Raw genomic sequence first — 23609 nt, forward strand, 5'->3', positions numbered from 1 at the left:
AATTTATTGATTTTGTAGACAGATTTGTTTTCCTCTTTCTACAAAAGACTATGTTTAGCTTTAATATAAAAAGGTCTATTATGAATCAAATACATCTTAAATATGCTAAATACTCTCTAGGAAGCTTTTGTTTCTCTGCATAGAAGGAAGTATAAACATTCAAGTTTTTACTCTGCTTCTTCTATTGATATTTAGTTATTAGCAGTCATCAACTCAGAAATTTGGTGACATTTTCCTTTTAAAGGGGAGTGTGAGTGGATGACCCTTTTGTGTTTATAGTATCTCAATATTAAGATGTAAATGATAACTAGGTAAGTTTTTAAGTTATATTTATCTTGTCTACATATGTTACAGATAAACATACATACATGTAAATTAACAAAACTTTGTCATTAAAGAAATAGAAAGGCTAGATTTTTCTCTGATAGATCAGAACAAGAAATCAAGCACTTTGGTCATACATGTGAACCCTGAAGATGAATACCGCTGCATCTCTGTAGTCACAACCCCGGTGACTGATGACCACACACCCTAAAACTATGTCTATAACCAGACACAGTCCTAAACATATTGAGATATCAAAACATGATTTTGAAAATCCAGCAGATCACTTAGGGTTTTTTTTACAGTGTAATTTAAGCATTCTTAAATCAATTACATGATTTTAAAGAAGGCACTGCTTTTAAAAAATATACTGTTTTATTGAGTCCAAAGCACATTAATAATAATTGACAGTAGCTAGTTCATATTGAGAGACTACTGTGTGCAGACACTGTTCCAAGTGCTTTACTTTTACTAATGCATTTAATCCTCATAACAACCATATGAGGTAGGTATTATTTTTATTCTAATTGTAGAGATAAAAGTGCTAATGCACAGAGATGTCAAGAAACCTGCATCAGGATGCACAGTTCATACGTGGCAAAGCCAACGTTTAGCCTGGGCAGTCTGCTTCCAAAGCCTGTGCTCTCTAACATTAGACTCTGAGCTGTATTTAAGTCCCAAAGCCATTCACTCATTTGACAAAGTTAATTTATCTTAAAACTCATGGAGGCTTTCCTTTCTTCCACATACAGGAAATATCCACATAGTGCTTAATATATGTGAGGCACTGTCCGAAGTGCTTATGCAAATTAATTCTCCCAACCTGATAGATATCTGACCTGGCAGAGAGCTGAAGACTTTACAATTCTATGCTTACAAAGACACCAGTTACTGTATGCTGCTGTACATATTTCTAAATAAATAATTGGATGGCTCATTCCACCAAAAATCTAAGGTGTGTTTTTCTTGCTTTTAATCATTTGAAAGCAACTCAACTAGCCTAGGTCCCATCAGTTCTTTTTATCCTCCTTGTACACATGGAAAAATGCTCCCAAGATTCTTCTTTTTCTTCTTTCTGGCCTGACTTCAATTGATATATGGATGGCAAGATGCTGTTAAAGAATAAATCAGAAACACTCCTTCACAATACAGCTTTTATCCTGAAGCTAGTCTTTGTGTATGTAAGTGTTAACAGCAAGTTCAGGTACACCCAAACATCTTCTAAATCACAAGTCTTATTAATGACAATGCTTTGTATTATTATTTAGAAACACAGGTTAGAGTTCAAGTTATATTGTAATTCCATGCTTCTCCATTCTAGCCAGTGAACGTCCAGCCATCAGTCTTTGAATGTTGAAGCTCTGAATTCTCAGGGAAGACAGCTGTTTGATACAAGAGTCACAGGTGCTCCAGGATATACTCTGAGTAAGTTTTTGGCAGCCCTGGCAGCTCGTCGTATCCTGTGAAAAATGATGTTCCTTGTCTTCCACTGGGGGAAACCATTATAAATAGTCCTCTTATTATAAGTACCACAGTTTCCCTTGTGAGGAGTTGGTGCTATTGCCATTTGCTCTGTCTTCCTTCCACAGGGTAGAGAAAGAGTTCGGTCACTTGTGTGCAAAGACCACTTCATGATATTACATAGGTCTGAGTCAGAGGATTTCTTGACATCCAGAAAAAGCACTGATCCAAACCGCATGAATATAAATAATATACAATATGCAGGAATTTCAGCTTCATATGCCATGCATATAATTCATAGACAATTCACTCTAGATACCAGTCTTTGAGGCAATCCATCCTCGATACTGAGTCACTCTTGTATAGACCCCAGGTTTCTTGGGAAGAGCACATGATTGTCCCCAACTTACTATACCAACTAAGTACCAGATGTCATGATTATCATAAACCAGAGGACCACCAGAATCGCCCTTGAGAAAAAACAAAAATATATTTAGAATTATAAACTCTTACTCAGGAGGTAGGTCACTGCAATCATCTCCCTTCCACAGACAAAAAGGAAATTGGCACGCAGAACATGCAGCCAGACTAGAGATAGATTATATAATGTTTCTCTGAATTGAGTTAAAATTTTATTCTAAACTTTAAAGTGCAATGGTTACATTATTTCTGGTTCAGCATCCTTGTTTTTTTTTTTTAAGTCCTAGTTTTTTTTTTTAAGTTTATTTATTTTGAGAGAAAGAGAGGGAGAAAGAGAAAGAGAGAGAGCGTTAGCACAAGTTGGGGAGGGGCAGAGAGAGAGGGAGAGAGACAATCCCAAGCAGGCTCCACACCGTCAGCATGGAGTCTGATGCAGGGCTCAAATTCAGGAACCATGAGATCATGACCTGAGCTGAAATCAAGAGTTGTACGCTTAACCAACTAAGCCACCCAGGTGCCCCCTTGCTAGTTTCATTAGACGCTTTTTGCATGGGTTAGTAAGTATATATACAAAATATTAAATATGAAGTTAGTATATATGGGAATAGGTGGAAAGTTTTGATAATCTCCGAATATTCTTAGCTAGACTCAATGTTATAGACTGATTCTTGGTCTCCTTGGCTTTCATGCACCTAATTATAATTATGCTTGCTTGATGAATTTTATATAAACACTCCTAAATCTGTTTTGGAATAAGGACAGTTAAGTACATAAATAGATATACATGTAGAGGTTAAAAGTGTGGTCTTGGTATTTGAACCGCTTATGTTTTAGGATTAGCTCTATCAATTACTGTCTATGTGACTTAGGGTAAAATATGTAAGCTCTCTGTGCCTGTTCTACCTCATTCATTTATTCTTTTGTGAAGTACTTAATAAGTTCCAGCTATGTGTCCCAGTCTCAGGCCTGGAACCTGCTTCAGATTCTGTGTCTCTCTTGCTCTCTGCCCCTCCCCACTCATGTTCTGTCTCTGTCTCTCAAATTAAATTAAACAAGCCCACAAATAAATGCAAGGTGACTACTATGGTAAATACTATGGAAACATACATAGGGGAATAGGACTGGTCAGGGAGGTCAGGAAAGTTTTCCTTGATGAGATGTAATTGAGCTGATATCTAAAGAATTTAATCTTTATGAAAAGGGAGGTGGCTATATAACATGTTCTAGGCAAAGGGAACAGTACTGCAAATGCTCTGTGACATGAAGAAACCTGGCATATGCAAAAGCCTGGGGCAGCGTGGATAAAAAGGAGTACTGAAGAGAAGATAACAAGGGGGCAAGTGACTGTGATGAGTCTGTAAAGGTCAAGAAAACTAGTCCTGGAGAAACCCTGAGGGTCTTGCTTAGAAGTTATATTTTCTATCTTAAGACTGAAGGTAAACCACTGGAGTGTTTTAAGAAGGAGGCTTACAAGATCAGATTAACATCTTGTAAATCATCCTGGCTTTCATTTGACTAATGGACTACAGGAGCATAAGTGTGAATATAAGGAAATGAGCTAGATGAATAATTCCTTTAGATCAGGGAGTGTGAGGAAAAAGTAGGGAAAAGGAGGTAAAATCCATGGGATTAAGTAATCTGTTGGGTATGGGGGAGGGAAAGAAAGCTAGAATGTCTTCTAGTTTTCTGCTTTAACAGAGTGAAAAGGGATACCATTCACAGAGACAAAATAAAGGAAGAGGGTCAGGTGGGGAGGGAAAAAGAACAGAATCAGGTGCAACATTTTGAATTTGAGATATCTTTGAAATATCCAAGGGGAGTTGTCAAGTAGGAGTTGAATATATAAATCTGGAGATAAAAGGGGAGGTTGGGGCTAAACGTATAAATTCATGAATCATCTGTCAAAGGATGGCATTTGAAGCTAAAGAGGAAAAGCAAATCCTCTAGGGAGAAAGTATAGAGTAAAAAGAGGAGCAGACATAGAATAGATCAAAATTTAATGGCTGAGATTAAGAGAGTGAACCTGAAAAGGAAACAGAGAAGAAGTAGACAGAGGTGTAAGTTGAAAATCATTATAAGCCAAGGAAGACAAGAAAGAGGGAGTGGTAGGCATTATTAAATGGTGCTAAGAGGGGAAAAAAAGGAATAGGACAAAAATACATTTACTGGAGGGCATTGGTGGGTTAGTGAAAACCTCAGGAAGAGCTATTTTGAAGTGAAAGCGCAGAAATCATATTGAAATGGTTTGAAGAGTTAGTGAGAGGTGAGAAAATTGAGACAATGGATATAGACATTTTCCCAAATATTTCACGGTAAACAGATAAGATGCAGTGCTAGCTGGAGGCATTATAAGTCAAGAAAAAGTTAGAGGTTTTTTCCCCCTAACTTGAGAGATATGAGTAGAGAAGGAGCTAGGTATAAGAGAAATGTTAACTATGTTAACTATGGGTTCAGATGAAGTCAGGTCTGCATTCATGGTGTTGGAAGATGAGGCAATGCTCCACTTAACGATTTCTACTTTTCTTTGAAAACTGGGAAGCAAAATTATCAGTTGAAAATAAAGAGGTTGAAAAAAACCAGAAGTTAAGGAAAGTGGAAAATGTTGAGTAAGTTCAGAGAAAGGTAGATTTGGAAAAAAAAAAAAAAGAAAGAAAAATAGTAGGATTGTCACTTTTGTTATCTGAAACCTAAAGTGGAACCAATGTGTTGTGTTGTATTTTTTCCAGGAGCATTTGACATCCTTGGTGCAGGCAGAGAGAGAGAGTAGATTGTGAAGTTCTTCCAGTTTTGGGACTTTGTCAGACAGAAACACTGAAAAGACAGATCAACAAGAGAACTTAGGATATTAGCAAAAGTGTTCAGAAAATGATTAATAGTGAAATCTAAATTGGACAAGTGGACAATGGAAGAAAGGATTAATGGAATGTGATAAAGCAGAGAAGCAATGGTCTATAGGTCTTTATGAAGTTGAAGAAAAGTGGTATTTTATTTGGCCAACAAATATCTGTGCCAGGCACTGATTTAGGTGTTGTTAATACAATAGTGAATTAAATAGACCCCCCCAAATCTGTGCCTTCTTGAAGTTTATATTCTAGTTTAGTGGGAGAGACAGACAATAAACCATCTAAATAAATTGTCTGTTGGATGGCAATAGAAGGTAAAGGTAAAGATAAAACAAAGAAGGGACATAATGTACATTTGTGTAGGCTGTGTAAGTTGGGAAGTGAGGATGGGTAGACAGGGGTATAATATAAAGGGTATGGCCAAGGAAGCAGGAATAGCTTGACATGCAGGCAGGAAGTTAAATAGGAAGATTGGGGAATCAGTGTTCTTGGAGATGAAAGGCTCAAAATGTGGCCCTAGAAATGTGGCTCAGAAGTGGAGATCAATGGGAGTAGGAGGTCTAGGAACTAAGAATCCAGCATTTAAATGAGCCAGTGTTAATAATGCAGGCTTGGGATGGACAGGAAACCTGTTTCAAGTGTTAACATCATTAATAGTAGGAGGGACACAGAGACTTGGAGGCCAGGAGATGAAGTAAGATACATGAGATATGATGCCAGAGCTGAATAAGGTGATCTTCAGAGGAGAGGTTTCTCTGTCTTTTGTTTCGAATTCTGTTTAAGAAAATAACAATAGAACAGAAGAGTAATTGTTTGAACCAAAAATAGGGAGCAATAGACTTTAATCTCCCAATTTGTAAAAATCGTACCTCTTTGATTTCACTATTTTAAATGAAATAAGCACTTGGCTTGACATACAGTAAATACTTAATACAAGAACTTTTTAAATTATGATTATTAAATAAGCTGAATTCTTGGTGAAATAGATGACTTTTTTTCTGCTAGGGGGAATGTATGCCAAATTTATAAATAGCTAATGGGAATTTTCAAAGTTTTGAACTTGACTTTGGACTTACCTTACACGCATCTACTTTTCCTTCCATGAATCCAGCACATAACATTCCTGAAGTTATCAGGCCATCATACACATCCTTTCTGTTACACACATCCGTGCTTATGGTTTCCACCCTGGCTTGCCGAAGTTTGTTTTGCGTGGGTCCTATTATATAAACACACACATACAAACACACACACACAAGCAAAAAATGTGTTCTTTGAATATAACTGTATCTAAGACATGGAATAAGTATGTGTTGTATATTTCTAGGAACAAAAGCACAAAATCAAAAGATTATTTTATTAACATTAATTATAATTATTGCCTTATTTATGTTCTGTATCATAAATGTCTAAATTCAAGGAACCATGCATATGCATACCCCAATATTATATCATATCTGTGAATCTTCAAGCCATTAGAAATCCTTAAAACTGGGGCGCCTGGGTGGCTCAGTCGGTTGAGCGTCCGGCTTCAGTTCAGGTCATGATCTCGTGGTCTGTGAGTATGAGCCCTCATCGGGCTCTGTGCTGACAGCTCAGAGCCAGGAGCCTGCTTCGGATTCTGTGTCCCTCCATCTCTCTCTGCCCCTCCCCCACTCATACTCTGTCTGTCTCTGTCTCAGAAATAAATAAACATAAAAAAAAGGAGAAATCCTTACAACTACATGTAATAGTGTGTGTGTTTGTGTGTGTGTGTGTCTACACTTTTTTTTTTTCATGAGGAGAGGGTTCATCACACTGATCTTGACTAACCAGTAGCCTTTTATGTATAAGGAAATCAAGGCTCAGGGAAGTACACTGATTTTCTGAAAGATATTCAAGTAAAAACCAGTACATGAGCTGCACAGAGCTATGTTCCCTACTCTGTGCTGTAGCGAATTATTTAGAGGTGACTTGAAGCATGGGAAAAAGAACCGATGCCCACAATATGCCATAAATGTGATGCCAGTACAAAGCAAGACTGGATTTTAGAAGAAGGTAAATAGCATATGGTTCCAGATTGAAGCTGCTGGTGAATAGTCTTACACTAGTGATAAGAGAAGAGAACACAAAAAGAGACTTATAACAACATCTCACAAAGTCACGCTAGAGATGCATGGAGCATTTGGGAAATTTCACATATAATAGAGTTCTGTCAAGAAAAAAAAATCCAGATTTAAATACTTATTAGCAAGGGTGCCTGGGTGGCTTAGTCGGTTGAGTGTCCGACTTCGGCTTAGGTCATGATTTCACAGTTCATGTGTTCGAACCCTGCATCGGGCTCTGTGCTGACAGCTCAGAGCCTGGAGCCTGCTTCAGATTCTGTCTCCCTCTTTCTCTGCCCCTTCCTGCTCATGCTCTGTCTCTCTCTCTCTCTCTCTCAAAATAAATAAACATTATAAAAAATGTAAATATATATTAACATTTGTCTCTTAATTTTTTCAGGATATCTTTGACAGAACCTTAAACATTTATTTCCCATTTTATTTTAACTGTTTTTTTTTTTTAAGTTTATTTTGAGAGAGAGAGTATGTGAGTAGGGAAAGAGAGAGGGAGAGAGAATCCTGAGCAGGCTCCATGTTGTCGGCACAGAGCTCAACACAGGGCTCAAACCCAGTAACCAGGACATCATGACCTGAGCTAAAATCAGGAGTTGGACACTCAACTGACTGAGCCACCCAGGCACCCCTTTTTTCCCATTTTAAAATATTCAATTAATCTCTCTATTTAGAGTGAAATGAACTGGTACCTAGAAATATTAAATTCTGGTCTTCAATTTATAAAATTTTAATTTTTTTTTTTAACGTTTATTTATTTTTGAGACAGAGAGAGACAGAGGATGAACAGGGGAGGAGCAGAGAGAGAGGGAGACACAGAATCTGAAACAGGCTCCAGGCTCTGAGCTGTCAGCACAGAGCCCGACGCGGAGCTTGAACCCACGGACCGTGAGATCATGACCTGAGCCGAAGTCAGATGCTTAACCGACCAAGCCACCCAGGCGCCCCTTCAATTTATAAAATTTTAGAACTGATGTCTTTGAACCAACCAGGAGGTGACACAGGTGAAAAGAAATGTATGTTAAATTAAATAATCAAAATGAAAATTCTCAAAACATTCACAAAACACTTTTATGTTTATGGTCATCATAAATCCCCATTAAATGAGGAAGAAAGAAAGAAAGAAAGAAAGAAAGAAAGAAAGAAAGAAAGAAAGAAAGAAAGAAAGAAAGAAAGAAAAGAGAAAGAAAAAGTTATCATTAAGACTGTGATCTGAAGTATATGCTAACTAGGAGCTTCTACATTGGGAAATACACAATTCAGAATCATTTACTCCCTTATAGTCCCATAGTATTTTGTCCCTTCTTGTAGCACCTAAAGTAGTCTGATATGCTGTTCTCAGTTAGCCTCACCCCTTTTTCATCATTGCTCCAATTAATTGTGAATTCAAGGAATGGGACCTGATTCCTTTTTAACCTACAAATTCCTGTTCTGCTCTGGGCTGTACACATTGGAACCATCATTATTTTTATGAAAAGTCTAAAGAGAGATTCTCTAGGACAGCTTGTTAGAGCTCAAGACAATTGTGTACTAAGTATATTAGGTTGAACCACTCACCATCATCTACAATGGATCCAAAACCTGTGACAAATACACTTGTTTTAGGTGGCAACTTTATAGATGAATCTGGGAGGCAAACTCTCTGGACTATATTTGAAAACTCAACTCGGTTGGTAAGCTGAGCCAAGGCAATGTCATTTTCATTTGTTTCCCTATGGTAATTTTCATGAAGGATAATTTTCCCCAGGCTTCGTTGCACTGCAGGTGGTGTAATAGTTGTACCAAAAGTAGCAATCCATTGACTTGGGTCTTTATTTCTGCAAAAAAAATCACAGGGTAAGATTTGTGATGCTTACCTGTGTCATCTAAAAAAGATTGAGACTGTATTTCTCACAACTATTGGGATTATGCTCCTGAAAAATCTCTCTGGTGAGAGAATTTGCAGTTGTTGGCCTTAAGGCAGAGAGTTTAAAATATTAATGAGACAAATGCGAGTACAAAAGCTCTTAAAGATATTTTGGAATTTCCATGCTTTGTTTAGATTAATAGTAGTAATGGGTATTTTATAATTAATTGTCAATCTTCTAATTCCTTGTTCATTAAAAACTCTTCAGATTCTCTTTCTTCTATAATTTCAATGAAATGTGTAGAAATTCATTTTGTTTTGGGTAATATGGATAGTAGGAGGCATTTTCCCTGCGTATCAGATACTTCATCCATTCTAACTTTATGACTCACTTGTTGGCTCTTGTTTCTGGGTCTTACCATGATCTTTGGGACAAAGTATAATCTGGCCTGCTTCACAAACCCTCATGTGTATACAGGTTTGTTTTTTTGCCCTCTGCCCATACACAACCCCAATATTCAAGGGCTAAGCAGATTTAACTCCATGTCAGGCTGTTAGAGGTTCTTTCCTACTCCCCAATCCCTTTGATCTGGCTTTCTCAGTCCCTCTTAGTATTTTTCAGGCTCTCCCTTCACACAGAAGTTTTTCTCTCTCACGAGGTTGTATTACAAGGAAATTCTGTCTAGTCCTATTATCTCTTTACCTCCCTATTTGTCCTCAAAGTCCAGTTCCCTCTTTTTCTAATTATTCCTGTGAGGAATGACTAGAAATACTGTATATATAAACTTGAAATTCTCTATGTAAAGGAAACTTATGTAGAAGGAAATCACACAGAGGAGAACTCATAAAGGGGATTTCCTCATTCATACAGGATTACAATGCTGGTGAATCATAAACTTCTTAGTGAAAAACCAGAAAGATCAGTGATTTTCAAAGTACTCTGCACTGCTTCAGGATGAGCAGGACTGGTGGGTGTGGGAGTAGGGAGGGGGAGGAAAGGGACATGGTGGGGAGCTGGAGATAGGGAAGGCTGTTTTACTTATTTATACTTTAAAGGAATGTTTTATTTGATGCAGAAATCTTAGGACTGAAGATTTCTTTTGAAAACTAGAATTCTGGTAGATAAGAAGACATATGTGATTTCAGTCCTTAAGGAACTCATAAACCAATTGAGTAGATCAAATAGAGATACCCTATCCCGGGAGGCCTGAGTGGCTCAGTTGGTTAAGTTACTGATTCTTGATTTCAGCTCAGATCATCATCCCACGGTTTGTGAGTTCGAACCCCACATTGGGCTCCATGCTGCCAGCACAGAGCCTGCTTGGGATTCTCTCTCTCTTTCTCTCTCTGTCCCTTTCCCACCTGATATCTCTATCTCCTTCTCTCAAAATAAATTAATGAACATTAAAAAAATAAATTATAGAAATACCCTATCACTCCGTGCATTATGTGCCAGAAAGGAGACCTCATTTAAAAGGCCCAGCTCAATCCATGCTTTATGGATAAGGACACTGAAAATCAGAAGTTAAATGGCTTGCCCAGGTATGTGATAGATCCAGCTGGTTAGTGTCAGAGACAGATGGCCTGGGGCTCCTGACATGCTGTCAAGAACATTTTCATGATGTCAAGGACATCCACACTGGTTCACAAAGGTTGGGATAGTTTTTCATGAACACCAAGGTACAAAGATTTGTCTTAAACACAATTTTTAAGATTACACTATTTCTGTAGAAAAAATACACTTATAAAATTTTAAAAGCTATTTGGATAATTGTAATATTGTCTTCAAAGTACACTGTATTTTTTCTTCACAACAATATAAGGCATTGTGCAATTACATGAAATTGCACTGGGGAAAGACTCCCAGCAGCCTCGAGAACTTACTTGCGGAAGCAGTGAGCTGCTGTGAGCAGCCACGTGTTACTGATGAGGGTGGCTCCGCACTGATGGCCGGAACCTATGAGCTGGAGGCTGGCCTGCCACGGCCACTCGCCTTCCATGGCTGTTTCCCTCCCTTGGACAATCCTCTCAGTAGAGGAGGATGCTGGTAAAGGCATGTTTGAAGATGTCATCCTTATTCCGCAGCCTGTCACAGAAATGTATGTTAGCTTGTTTTCATGAAAAGGGAGAGAAAAGAAGCATATCCTGATTTGCATAGGGTGCAGATGCTTTGCTAGTCCATTGTGCCTGCTCTTCTTTTTTTTTTTTTAATTTAAATCCAAGTTAGTTAGTTAACATATGGTATAATAATGATTTCAGAAACAGAATTTAGTGATTCATCACTTACATATAACAGCCAGTGCTCATCCCAACAAGTGCCCTACTTAATAATGCCCTTTGCCCATATAGCCCATCCCCCCACCCAACACCCCTTCAGTAACCCTCAGTTCGTTCTCTGTATTTAAGAGTCTCTTATGGTTTGTGTCTATATTAGTTTTACTTCCCTTCTCTTATCTTCATCTGTTTTGTATCTTAAATTCCACATATGAGTGAAATCATATGAGATTTGTCTTTCTCTGACTGACTTATTTCACTTAGCGTAATACACTCTAGTTCCATCCACGTTGTTGCAAATGGCAAGATTTCATTCTTTTTGATCACCAAGTAATATTCCATATTCCGTATTCCATATTCCATATTCCGTATACTACATCTTCTTTATCCATTCATCAGTTGATGGACATTTGGGCTCTTTCCATACTTTGGTTGGCTATTGTCAATAGTGCTGCTATAAACATTGGGTGCATGTGCCTGCTGTTCTTTAATCCTTTCCCAGTACTCAGTGTCTGAGGTTAATCTATAGGGGTCTTCCTGATCCTGTTGAGGTTCAGAAGAAATATTTACTAACATGTCAAGGCATCCAGTCTAGGAATTAACTTCTGTCTCTCTATATTAAGCATATATGGATGGATACACAGAGAGGTAGATAAAAATTTTATTGAGCATCAAAAAAAAAAAAAAAAAAAAAAAAGAGGTTAGAGTGGGAGAGAGCCAAAGCATAAGAGACTCTTAAAAACAGAACAAACTGAGGGCTGATGGGGGGTGGGAGGGAGGGGAGGGTGGGTGATGGGTATTGAAGAGGGCATCTTTTGGGTTGAGCACTGGGTGTTATATAGAAACCAATTTGACAATAAATTTCATATATTTAAAAAAGATAAAAAATAAAAAGGATTTTACACCATGAAAAAAATATATATATATAGATCCTCTGCTAAGTGTTTTAGATTTATTTATAGCAAGCCACTTTTCAGATGAGGAAACTGAGCCTTGGAAACAGATCATAAAGTGCTAGAGGTCATCCAGCTGGTAAGTGAACGAGTTGGACGTAAAATTAGGAGGATCTACATCAACACTTGTGTTCTTGCTCCTGAGAGATAGCCTAGTACCAAATGCAGGTCATGATTCTCCCTTGACATGAATTTATACACAGTCTTTGCAAGTCCTGAATTTAAACAGTCTTAAACAATAATGATCTTTTTTGGTTTTCTAAAATTTGAAAGACTAGTTTTAAAAAAAATACAGGAATGCCTAGGTGGCTCAGTCGGTTGAGCATCCAACTTTGGCTCAGGTCATGATCTCACGGTTTGTGAGTTTGAGCCCCATGCTGGGCTCTGTGCTGATAGCTCAGAGCCTGGAGCCTGCTTCTGACTCTGTGTCTCCCTCTCTCTCTGCCCCTCCCTCACTTGTGCCGTCTCACTCTCTCTCTGTCTCTCAAAAATAAATAAACATTTAAAAAAAAATTTAAATCAGATTCCCTGACAAGAAATCCTCAACTTGTTAGAGTTCAAATCAACCTTAAATAAGACTAGAAAGCATATTGATATATTTTATTAATGTGTCTTTCTTTTTTAATTTTAATAAGCTTTCACCCAAGTTGGGGCACAAACTCATGGCTCCAAGAGTCACATGCTTTACCAGCTGAGGCAGCCAGGTACCACTATTAATGAATGTACTTTTCAATTATTTATATTTTTATTAAAAATACTAGGTTTTTTTCATAAAGGAATATTTTTTCAGAAACAGGTTAAAAATAGATGCCTGTAATCATGTTTATAGATTCATCATAATTCCCTCTGAGTTAAATAGCTCCAGTTTAAGGTGACCATGAAATCAAACAGATGGGATTTCTAGGCTAATATATTGGTAGTACCTAATAGATACTTCCTCTCCCAAATTCCTCTTAAAATATGCATGAAAGTAATGCTAATATAAATACTATCTACTAGTTGTGAGCCAGGCCTTTTATGTACTGTTACATATATTTTCTCTAATTTTCTCAATTCCTATGCTAGGTGTCATCCTCATATTGCAGATGAAAAATCTGAGTCTGGTATTTTTTCAAAGGCAACAGAGCAAAATCACCACAACATAAGGAAAAATAAGAAAAAATATATATAAATTCTGGTAGAAACTCCAATAGCCAGTGGGGTTTGAGAGCAACTTCTTGGACTATATAAGCTCTAGCTTGTGAACCAGAACTGTGTGGAGAATCCTGGTAAGATGACAAAGCCATTGTCTTACTGCTATGGGGATTCCCCAGTCCAGGAAATTAAGCTACACTGCACTTGTTCCCAGCCAAGCAGATACTATAGGTTAAGCCGTCCCACTATGACTCATAAACTCTTTTCTTCCTATGTATGTATGTATGCAGAAGCCACATTTCTGGCACACCGTCCTATAGAGAGATATAGGAAAGATGAGAAATTCTATGAAAATGTAGTTAACCTCGTGCAGTGGTCTGAATGTGAACCTGTCAAATTTATGTCAAAATCCTAACTCTTACAGGTGATGGTATTACTAGGTAGGGCCTTTGGAAGGTGCTAAATCAGGAAGGCAGAGCCCTCATGAATGGGATTAGTGCTTTGGAAGAGTTTCCAGAGAGATCTCTAGCCCCTCTGCTCATGGCATGATGATTCTTTAAATCTGTGAGTTGGAAGAGGGTCCCCACTGGACCACTCTGGTACCCTGGTCTCACACTTCTAGCCTCCAGAATTGTGAGCAACAAATTTCTGCTGTTTATAAACTACCGAGTCTATGATATTTAGTTACAGCACGAAGAACAGGCTGAGATGCCTCATAAAAAGTATTTAAGCAGTGAAAGGAAGAGCGCTGGCATCAGTGAATGCTACATTTGGTGGTGCAAAGGGGGAGACTGATGTAGTTTTCATAAACTCTGCTTGTAAGATCAAACCTTAAGCCTGCATCTTACTGTATAGTATGGTTAGGGACCCCCAAATCAGATGATATAAAAACTCAGAAGACAGACATATTTCTGAAAGTTATCTTCCACAAAAAATTTTAGGAAACGTGTGTTACCAGCCAAGTTGTGCAAGTAAACATGATATTAATGTAACAAAAGCAGCCAAACATAAGAGGGAAAATATGCTGCGAGAAGAGTACACATAACAAAAGAGCTGTCGGTAATCAAATAAAATTCTAGATATCACAGGCATATCATAGCAGATATGAAATCCACATGGAAGAGGAAAAGTAACACCAGACAACTGAGATAAGTGGTTTGGGGGAGTACAGAATTGATAAGATCTTTCAGAATGTGGAGGAAAGTGACCTGAACTGGAACTAGAACTAATGATGGATATGGGGAGCAGAAAATGGAATTCAAATAAATCATTGGTGTTCCTGAGGGAGAAGAAAAAGAAAAATTGGAATGGAAATCAATCATCAAATGTACAATGGAACGTTTTTCCAGAATAAGACAAAAAAAACTGTACAGATTGAAAACATTCATAATGTCCTAGTCAAAATTCAGTGCAAAATATAATTGTCCAGATTTCTTGACAAAAAATTTAGGATAAAGATTTCCTACATTCATCCAAGAACAAAAAAATTAACCTATGTAAAAATAAAAAATGCAGCAGCCTTAGACTTTTCCTCTACAACAAAACACTAGAAGAAAACGGAATAATGTGTATAGAATTTATAGGAGAAAGTGTATGACCCAAGAATCCTATAAGAAATTGAGATAAAGGAAATCGAGAGAAGGCAGAAAATGTACACAGCAGATATTTTAACAAAAATGAAAGAAAACAGAAATTTAACAGGAAAAATCCTAACTAGTTACTACTTTAAAACATTCTCTTTAATTTGAGAGAATATTAAAATAGAAATATTTAAAGAGAATATTAAAATACAATGTTAGGTGGCATCTGGGTGGCTCAGTTGGTTACGTGTCCAACTAGGTCTCAGCTCAGGTCCTGATCTCACAGTTTGTGGGTTAGATGCCCATGTGGGGCTCTGCACTGATGGCGTGGATTCCACTTGGGATTCTCTTTCCTCTTTCTCTCTCCGCCCCTCCCCTGCTTGCATGCACACTTTCTCTCAAAATAAATAAATACACCTTAAAATGTTCAAAATACAATGTTAGAAATATAGTCACAAAAAGCATAATATCAAGAAGCTATGAATTTTCTTTTACTACATTCTGCAAGTCATAAAACTTAAAATTGTATTTGGTGTAAATTCATAAATTTAAATGTTTTAAATATTAAAAATAACCAGCAATAGGGGTGCTTGGGCTGCTCAGTCAGTTAAACCTCCAACTTCAGCTCAGGTCATGATCTTGCAGTCCATGAGTTTAAGCCCCACATCAGGCTCTGTGCTGACAGCTCAGTGTCTAGAGCCTGCTTTGGATTCTGTGTCTCCCTCTCTCTCTCTGTCCCTCCCACACTCACGCTCTTTCTCTTTCTCTCTCAAAAATAAATAAGCATTAAAAAATAATAACCATTAATAAAACACTAGGTGGTTTACAAAAACGTAAGATGAGCAAAAAAGACTTGATGAATTCTTCTTCTAACTTTTCTGTGACTTTGATTCATTATCTTTGTTATGAAATAGACAGTGGTGGGTTTTGGAACTTACGGCTGTTGAGAAGATTCCTCATCTTTTTGCTGTCGATAGCTGCAATAAACAAAAATTGAATTAGTTGGTCAAAGAATATGTTCCTGTTTATATGTGATTTTGTTCAAATTATCACTAGAAGAAATGCTTATTATCCATCTTTCAAGAGGGCATGAGATTTTTCAGTCAAGTAATATATACAATAACTCAGATTTGATTTGGTCTAAAATGTATAATTTTACATAGAAATGAAAAGAGAGCGTTTTGTTTTCTGATTTTTGCTATGAAATCTGCAAAGGACATTGGGACAGAATGGTAAGGATAAATATCCCTGATTGCCTTCTTTGGGAGCCCAAGCATAACTGGAAGAGGCAACCTCTGATTCCCATGCAGCTGGTGCTCTCTGTATTAGGTGCACCAGACCATGCGTGTCAGGCACATGCCTGGTGGCCAGTGTAAAGGGGCAGCTCCAGGGAGCCAAGGGCATCACAGACTCTTCACAGCCCCATTTCCGTCCCTGGTCTATAAACAATAGGAATTCAGTCAATACAAGTTGATGGTCTTCTCTCACTGGGGATTCTTCCTCCTGGTGAATACTGTAGAAGGTTGCTGCTCAGGCAGCAGGAACTAGAGGCATGAAGAAGCTCTGATATACAGCCTGTCCAGGGACACTCTCCCCATACCACTTTATGCCTCCCTTCTGTGACATCTTTTTCCCTTCACACTTTTCTTCACGTTCTTTTGAGTTCAATTTCATTGCATCTTTTTTTTTTTTGGTTTGATGTTTGTTTTGTTTATTTGTCAGAGAAAATTGAGAGGTATATAACGATTTCCTCAGGAACACTGACTTCTCCACAAGAAGGGATATGAACCCCAAACTGTACTAGAGGTTTCCTGGGCATTTCATTTCTCTTTATGTAATGGGAGATATATATGTGGCAGAAGAAAATGTTTGTAGCAGAATTTTGGTTATGGAGTATGGTTATAGAATATAATTATTTGATATTAAAACAATAACCCATAGGGTAAAAAGTCAGTGTGCATGACCAAGAAGTCTGAAAAATTATTTTTAAAAATATTGGAAAAATTATTTTTTAATTGTAAAAAAAATCCCTTTGACATGTCTTTTTTGATGGATATTTTATTTTAGCATATATGATCATGCATTAGGAGAAATTATATTATCAGGAATTGAAATTTAATTTGAGATTGCCCTTTATGGAATGCTGAAAAATATCATCTTTTACTTTGGCATATAATTGATTAACACTTAAGGTAGATAGTACACTCTTCATTATTTCTAATTCATGAAAGTTGTCATTACTGTGTGTGAGGATTCTATCTCAAAATGGATTTTAAGGGGGGTTTCCTGATTTCTAAAAACAGAGAAATTAACTTTAATCTTTTTCTTAAATTCATGGATACTTTGACGGGAACAGACTTTCTGGTCCAAAGGGCAAATCAGGAATCTCTGCCCTTGGTGTACTTAATCAGAACAATGAACAGAACCAGAGCACCTACCACACGTGAGACATCTGCTAGTGTTTTTGGGGAGGGGTTAAGGAACTAAAAAGCCACAGTACTCGACCATGAAACTTATCATTGGAACCCCATGGTTATGCATCTCAGTTTAGATTCCAACTAGCTAAAGGTAGTTTTAATTTCTTAACATCTTTATTTTTGTCTACTTTTGGGGGGAAACAAAATAACTTTTTTGATTTTATTTTGTGAGGAATAAAGGAGGAAATAAACAAAACATTGTTTTAAGTTGGAAATGATCCAGAGAACTTCTTCATAAATCATGGCAATGGTTCTTCCTACAGTGGTAAACCTTTCTAAAGATGTTGGTTTTCTTGATACTATAGGCGCTCATCCCCAGAACTGACCTGTAAAGATCTCTGGGAGTCAGAACACCTGTGCTTTAATTTTGGCCCCCAAGGCTTGCTAATACCCTGTCTTATATCTTCCTTGAGGCTCAGATTCCTTACAGTGGTGAAAATAATACTTTCCCTCTCATGCTTTTGCAAAGGTCCAACATGATACATGGGAAAAAATTTAGAAACCTTAGCAAAACCCCTAATCAAATATGAAAATAAATTCCAAAATTAAAATTTGCCTTATAGTGAATTTATATTTTAGATTTACATTGCTATATCCGTGGTGAAGTCTTAAAATGGGAGAAGACATTGATCTAAATTCTTATGAAAAATAAAGAGGATTGCCAAGGAACCACAAAGATGATAAAAGGACTTACATGTGAGCGTGAATGATGATTTGTTTATAGTCAGAGGCAACTGTTTTGTCTTCAGACTTTGATATAAAATCCTCTCAATTTTTTTCTTGATTTGCTCAGCACTATCAGTAGATGGGTATCGAAACATAAGCACCATAAGGATGTTCATACCTTGTTCATCTGGACTAAAGAGCAAAAAAGCAGATAAATAGAGATAATAACAACAAAGCCACCTCTCTAATTATTAACTATTTTTACCTATTAAGATTCCCACTAAATTTTTAAAAATGGATGAAATATGTGTATATCAGATTTCTAAATTATCTCCAGAAACGCTGAGTAGGATACAGAGCTGAAAAAAATTGTTCTCTCTCCTTAATTAGGTCACAGTCTGCAGGCGGTAGTGAAAGGAAGACATGTTCATGAAATCATGCTTTATATGCACTTAAACAATTTGCTTTTGAAGACATTATAAGCCACGGTAACCAACACCATTTTTCAGTAGTGGTGTGGCAGAGACAATGCTTTGTGCCCACGAAACCCAGTTACCTTTGCCTCCTGACCACAGGGCTAAATTTCATTCCCTAGCCTCCTTTGCAGTTTATTGTAACTCTAGTGAATTCTGTGGGCAGAAATGATGTATCCCACTTCCAGCCTGGCCCCTGAAAACTTCCCATACCACCCTCCCTGCTTTCACTCTTCCTGGATTTGCCAACCAGATACCAAAGATCTAGTGGGCAATTCCATTCTGCAGTCCCTCCCAGTACCCATGTCCCCTGTGGCCACTTCTGACTCTTTGGACTATGTCATGGAAATGAAGTAAACCTTTATTGTGTTGTTATTTATGTTTTGGAATTTGATAGTTTATGTATGTTTGGTAAGTGGATAATTAGAGAAAGCACTTATTAAAATAAATGTTTTGATAAGAGGTTCAAAGATATGCATTTATACCATGTATAGGTCTAGAAAGCCTCTAGTTACCTCTTGAGATTGAATTTCACCTTGAAACATATAAAGAATCAAAGTAGGAAGGAAGGAGAGAGAAAGTAAAGTAAGAAAGGAAAAAAAGTGGAAGAGAGGAGAAGAAAAGGCAGGTTCTTCTTAACCACAGGTATTTTTATCGTCAAGAAATGAAGCAGACTACTAAGTATTACATATATTTATATTTGTATATTGATTGATAGCCACCGAAAAATTTTAAAATTTTTCCCCAAAATGGGTAGAAAACAAGATACATTATTTCAGTAAATGCTAAGCCTTTTGGACATCATATAAAAAGTATATACTAATTATTAGATGGATTCTAATAATTTATTTGAGACTCATAACATATGTATGTTTAATTTATGCATACTGCATCTCATCCAAAAATAAAAATGAAAAGCTATTAGAGATAATAATAAAAATGCAATGGCATTAAAGAAAAATCTTACTGCAGAGAGAGTCATAGTCTGATTATTGGATAGGCCTACAAAGAGGATAACCAAAAAGAGCTCATCTAAATTCTACTTAGCCCAGTACCAGTGCCATTCTTCCCCTTCCAGCATCTAATGACTGGCATTGCCTCCAGACATATTCCTGTCATGACTGGGAAATGTCTGTGCACCATAAGCTGACTACTCAGGTTTATGAAATCTTTGTGTTCCTGTAAAGATTTTCCCAAGGGAGCTGGGCAGTCATGTTGATCAAGTACTTCTTAAGGATACTGGCTTGAAGTTGCAAACTAAGTATACATACCTCAGTCTGATAACATGAGATTTGATAAACCGACCTCCTCCGGAAGAACGTCGAAATATCCTAGACATCTGATTAGAATAATTAAACAAGAGAAGTATTAGTCATAAGAAAAATGTTACTCCTTTGTCTTTCCTAGAGAGTTGAGGCAAAAATAAGAATTTTGTTTTTTTCCCAGACAGGAACTGGTTTATCTCAGTGGTAAGACTAAAAGAGGTTCTAATTTTTGGAGAACTGAATAACTTTAACAAAACTGTATACTTTTGTGTCAGCTTCTGTAAAACAGGATAACAACAATATCTACCTCAGAGTTGTTTTGAAGATTAAATGAAATAATGTTTCACACATTTCACACCTTGCCCGTCATATAGCATACTATTGATAATGTTCATTTGATCATTGTCAAATGAATTTAAGTATCCGTGCTATTTTTAAAGGAAGCATCCTCACTTTTAAGAAAGCCCATCCTAAGTTTGTGGTATTTCCAAATATGGCATCCAGTCCATTGTTTGTTTCAACTCTTTGCTTTCTCTTAAAAATTTTTTTAATGTTTATTTTTTGAGAGAGAGAGAGAGAGAGAGAGAGAGAGAGAGACAGAGCCTGAGCTTGGGAGGGGCAGAGAGAGAGGGAGACACAGAATCCAAAGCAGAATCTAGATTCCAAGCTGTTATGACAGTACAGGGATCGACGCGGGGCTCTAACCCATGGACCATGAGATCATGACCTGAGCCGAAGTTGGATGCCCAACCGACTGAGCCACCCAGGCACCCCTCAACTCTTTGCTTTCTTAAATAATTATCCCATTACTAGAGCATTTGACATAATAAGTAAGGACGTGTCATTTGACTCTGACACCCTCACTTGTTAGTCATCTTTCCATGGCAGGCAGGCTTCCAGCTGGTACCAGGTTCGGAAATAAGTTTCACCACACTCCATACCATCAGCATTTTATTACTCAGCTTCTCCAGCCTGAGCCATTGAAGGATTTGGATGTTCAGTGAGCTGATTTCCTGGGCCCTAATTCCCAAAAGACTGTTGAGGCACTGCCTCACAGTAAAAAGCACTGGACTGAGTGTCAGAAATCAGAAATTCCAGGTCCACATAAGTTTACAGAAGGCCCACCACCATGGTAAATCTTTCCCCTCAAATACTACATCCACTGGGAAGAGGGGATATTGCCTCCCTCTCCACAAGATTTCTCCCTCTCCTCGATGCCTTTAAACTAATAACAATGCTCAATAGATTTTACCTACTCAATATTGAATCTCTCTCCTTTCCTCCAACTCCACAGCTGTAGTCTAAAATCAGCTCCTTTGAAACTTGTGCCTTGGTCTCTGCAGCATCCCCTCACTGGCACGTTTATGTGGTTCTACTCTGTCTTTTCTCCCCTCAGTTGTTCCTCCACAATAGTACCAACTGGAGTGATATTCCCAAAGTGCAAATTTGAGGATGTGATCCTCCCACTTCAAGCCCTCTGTCTCCCTCAGCATGAGCTCTGCAATCTTATCCCTTCACTGGCCCTTGAGCCATCCCTACCTTCAAAGCCTATTTTTTCATCTACTGAGTTACTTGCTCTGTCCTAATCCCACTAGACTAATTCACACCTCTATGGCTTTGCACATTTCACTTCCCTCTTTCTACAATGCACTTTTTCCCTCTGCAATTCCTTTAATTACAGTTCTGATACTATTCAGACTCTCCAGTGACAAATAAGTTATCTTTGACTTGCCCTCCTCAAAGTTCAATACTCCTTTATTTGGGCCACCCCAGCAACTTGCACATGAGGCTGTTATAGCAATTATCACACCCGTTTACAATTGTGGCTTTCTCACTGTAGACTGTGAGCTATATGATGGTAGGGAGTGTGTCTGATTCATCTTTGTATTTCCAGTGTTTGGAACACTGCCTGGCCCACAGTAAACACTCAATGCATGTTTGATGAATTATGGTGAAAATCCATGAATGAATAAATGAATTAAAAATGAGCAATATGGTAAAGGGAAGAAGAGAATAGCACATTGTTTTGTTTTATCTGCAAATCTTATTGCAAAGTAGAAGTAGAAATCCTTTGAGGCACCTGGGTGGCTCAGTTGGTTAAGTGTCCGACTTTGGCTCAGGTCATGATCTTGTGCCCCGTGAGTTGGAACCCCATGTTGGGCTCTGTGCTGACAGCTCAGAGCCTGGAGCCTGCTTTGGAGTCTGTGTCTCTAGCTCTCTGCCCCTCCACCACTCAACTCTGTCTATCGCTCTCAAGAATAAATGAACATTAAAAAAATTAAAAATTTTTCCAAAAAGTAGAAATCTATGGGAATATAAAGCAAGGTGGGAGGCAGAAGTCTCTAGTGGTGACCCCCCTTTTGTATTGTCATTCCAAGGGTTTGGATCAGTTTTGAGTTATGTCACTTACGATTTCACTAAGCTTCTCTGAATTAATTTTATTTTCCTGTATCAAGTAACCTGGAGAAAAATATGATTTTAAGGTCTGCAACAATTTACATAAATGTCCCCTGAAATTTTGAACTGTACACATAATGGCAGTAGGGGAAAGGATCAGGATTCTGTCATATCAGACAGATATAAGAAAGTACTAAGAATCTGTTCAAACTAGAATGTTATTGTTAACAAGCCTATCATCTCCTGAGGAGTTGACCTCTGTTTAAAAATGGATACAGTACAGGATTGATGTGACCACAAATAATAGTTTACATGTACTAAAGTCCATACTACACAGTATACATTGACCCAATTCCTTTGTTTAAACCTCACACCATCTTAGGAGTAAAGTATTTTTAAAATTCTCATCACCCTCATTTTGAAGATAAAAAAAAAAACTGGATGAGGACACTTAAGTACACTGGTCTGAGGTGGCATAGGAAATGCTGATTCTGGCATTTGAACTCAGGGAATCTGGCCCTAGATCTGGTGTTCTCAAGTATATTAAGTAACACTGACAACTCTGAGCGATTTATATAGCTGATGACAGATGTTCAGGTTGGTGGAGGTAGAGAGGTCCTGGGGCAAGCAACTTTTAAAGAAGACCTCAAATACATCTTTTATGTCCTGAATCTAAACCTTATAAAAGATCATCTCTTGGGAGGTTGCTTTTTTTTTTTTCTGCTTCTGAAAAACTGTTCCTTTTCAGACACCTAATCATTATTGTAAGCAAATTCTAGAGAAAATTAACTTATGTTTATATTTTTCTGAGAACTCAGTAATACTACATTTAGTCCAAATTACAAAAACAAATTGTATCCTTCCCTTTTCATGTCCAAATCAAAGAATAGTTGTTGTTGTTGTCGTTGTTTTTTAGAGATTGTTCTATTTAAAACAAGATAGAGTTTAAGCTAAAATGGGGGGAAAATTCACCTTAAAATCAGATCCCACTTGTAGTCCTTGGCTTGAACTCCAGCATCAAAAAACAAAATGACGTGTTTGAAACAATACGTGTGACTCTGACTAATAGGACATCCAGTTACTATCTTTCACAAGCTTGAGCTTGCACCTTCCCTCTGGCTGGGAACTACATTCAGATTAAGTCCTCATAAAGATCAGTAGTTACTGGATGCCACCTAGGGAATCCCTTTCCAGGTCCACCCATGAAAATAAGCCAGGCAAGTTTAAATATTTTCTGCTACTGTCAGGGAAATATATAAGAACAGAGGGTGAATACACCAATAAAACAAATCCTTTGTCCCTTTCCTCTCCAAGAAAACTTCCTCTTAGCTTAAAAGAATTTTTCCTTCCTCTGAACTCCTAGAATACCTTTCATTCACATCATATATATTTGACAATTA

General features: G+C 37.6%; 1 protein-coding gene and 1 long non-coding RNA gene across 2 annotated transcripts in view; one reads left to right on the forward strand and one right to left on the reverse strand.

Moving 5' to 3' along the window:
• LOC144616046 (uncharacterized) overlaps positions 1–1848 on the forward strand; it is a 218160-nt gene extending 216312 nt beyond the window's left edge. Inside the window, exon 3 of the long non-coding RNA XR_013554915.2 lies at positions 1646–1848. This is a non-coding gene — a long non-coding RNA (uncharacterized LOC144616046). The remainder of the gene's footprint in view (positions 1–1645) is intronic.
• A 248-nt stretch (positions 1849–2096) lies between these two features.
• LOC132693087 (transmembrane protease serine 11F) overlaps positions 2097–23609 on the reverse strand; it is a 39553-nt gene continuing 18040 nt past the window's right edge. Inside the window, exons 4-10 of the mRNA XM_081795428.1 lie at positions 19819–19886; positions 18103–18266; positions 15870–15908; positions 10875–11076; positions 8702–8961; positions 6125–6267; positions 2097–2255 (exon numbers count right to left, since the gene is read on the reverse strand). Coding sequence (XP_081651554.1) covers positions 2097–2255; positions 6125–6267; positions 8702–8961; positions 10875–11076; positions 15870–15908; positions 18103–18266; positions 19819–19886 — 1035 coding nt within the window. The remainder of the gene's footprint in view (positions 2256–6124; positions 6268–8701; positions 8962–10874; positions 11077–15869; positions 15909–18102; positions 18267–19818; positions 19887–23609) is intronic.

This window comes from Panthera onca, chromosome B1 (assembly GCF_046562875.1).
Source record: "Panthera onca isolate mPanOnc1 chromosome B1, mPanOnc1 haplotype 2, whole genome shotgun sequence".
Taxonomy (NCBI): domain Eukaryota; kingdom Metazoa; phylum Chordata; class Mammalia; order Carnivora; family Felidae; genus Panthera; species Panthera onca.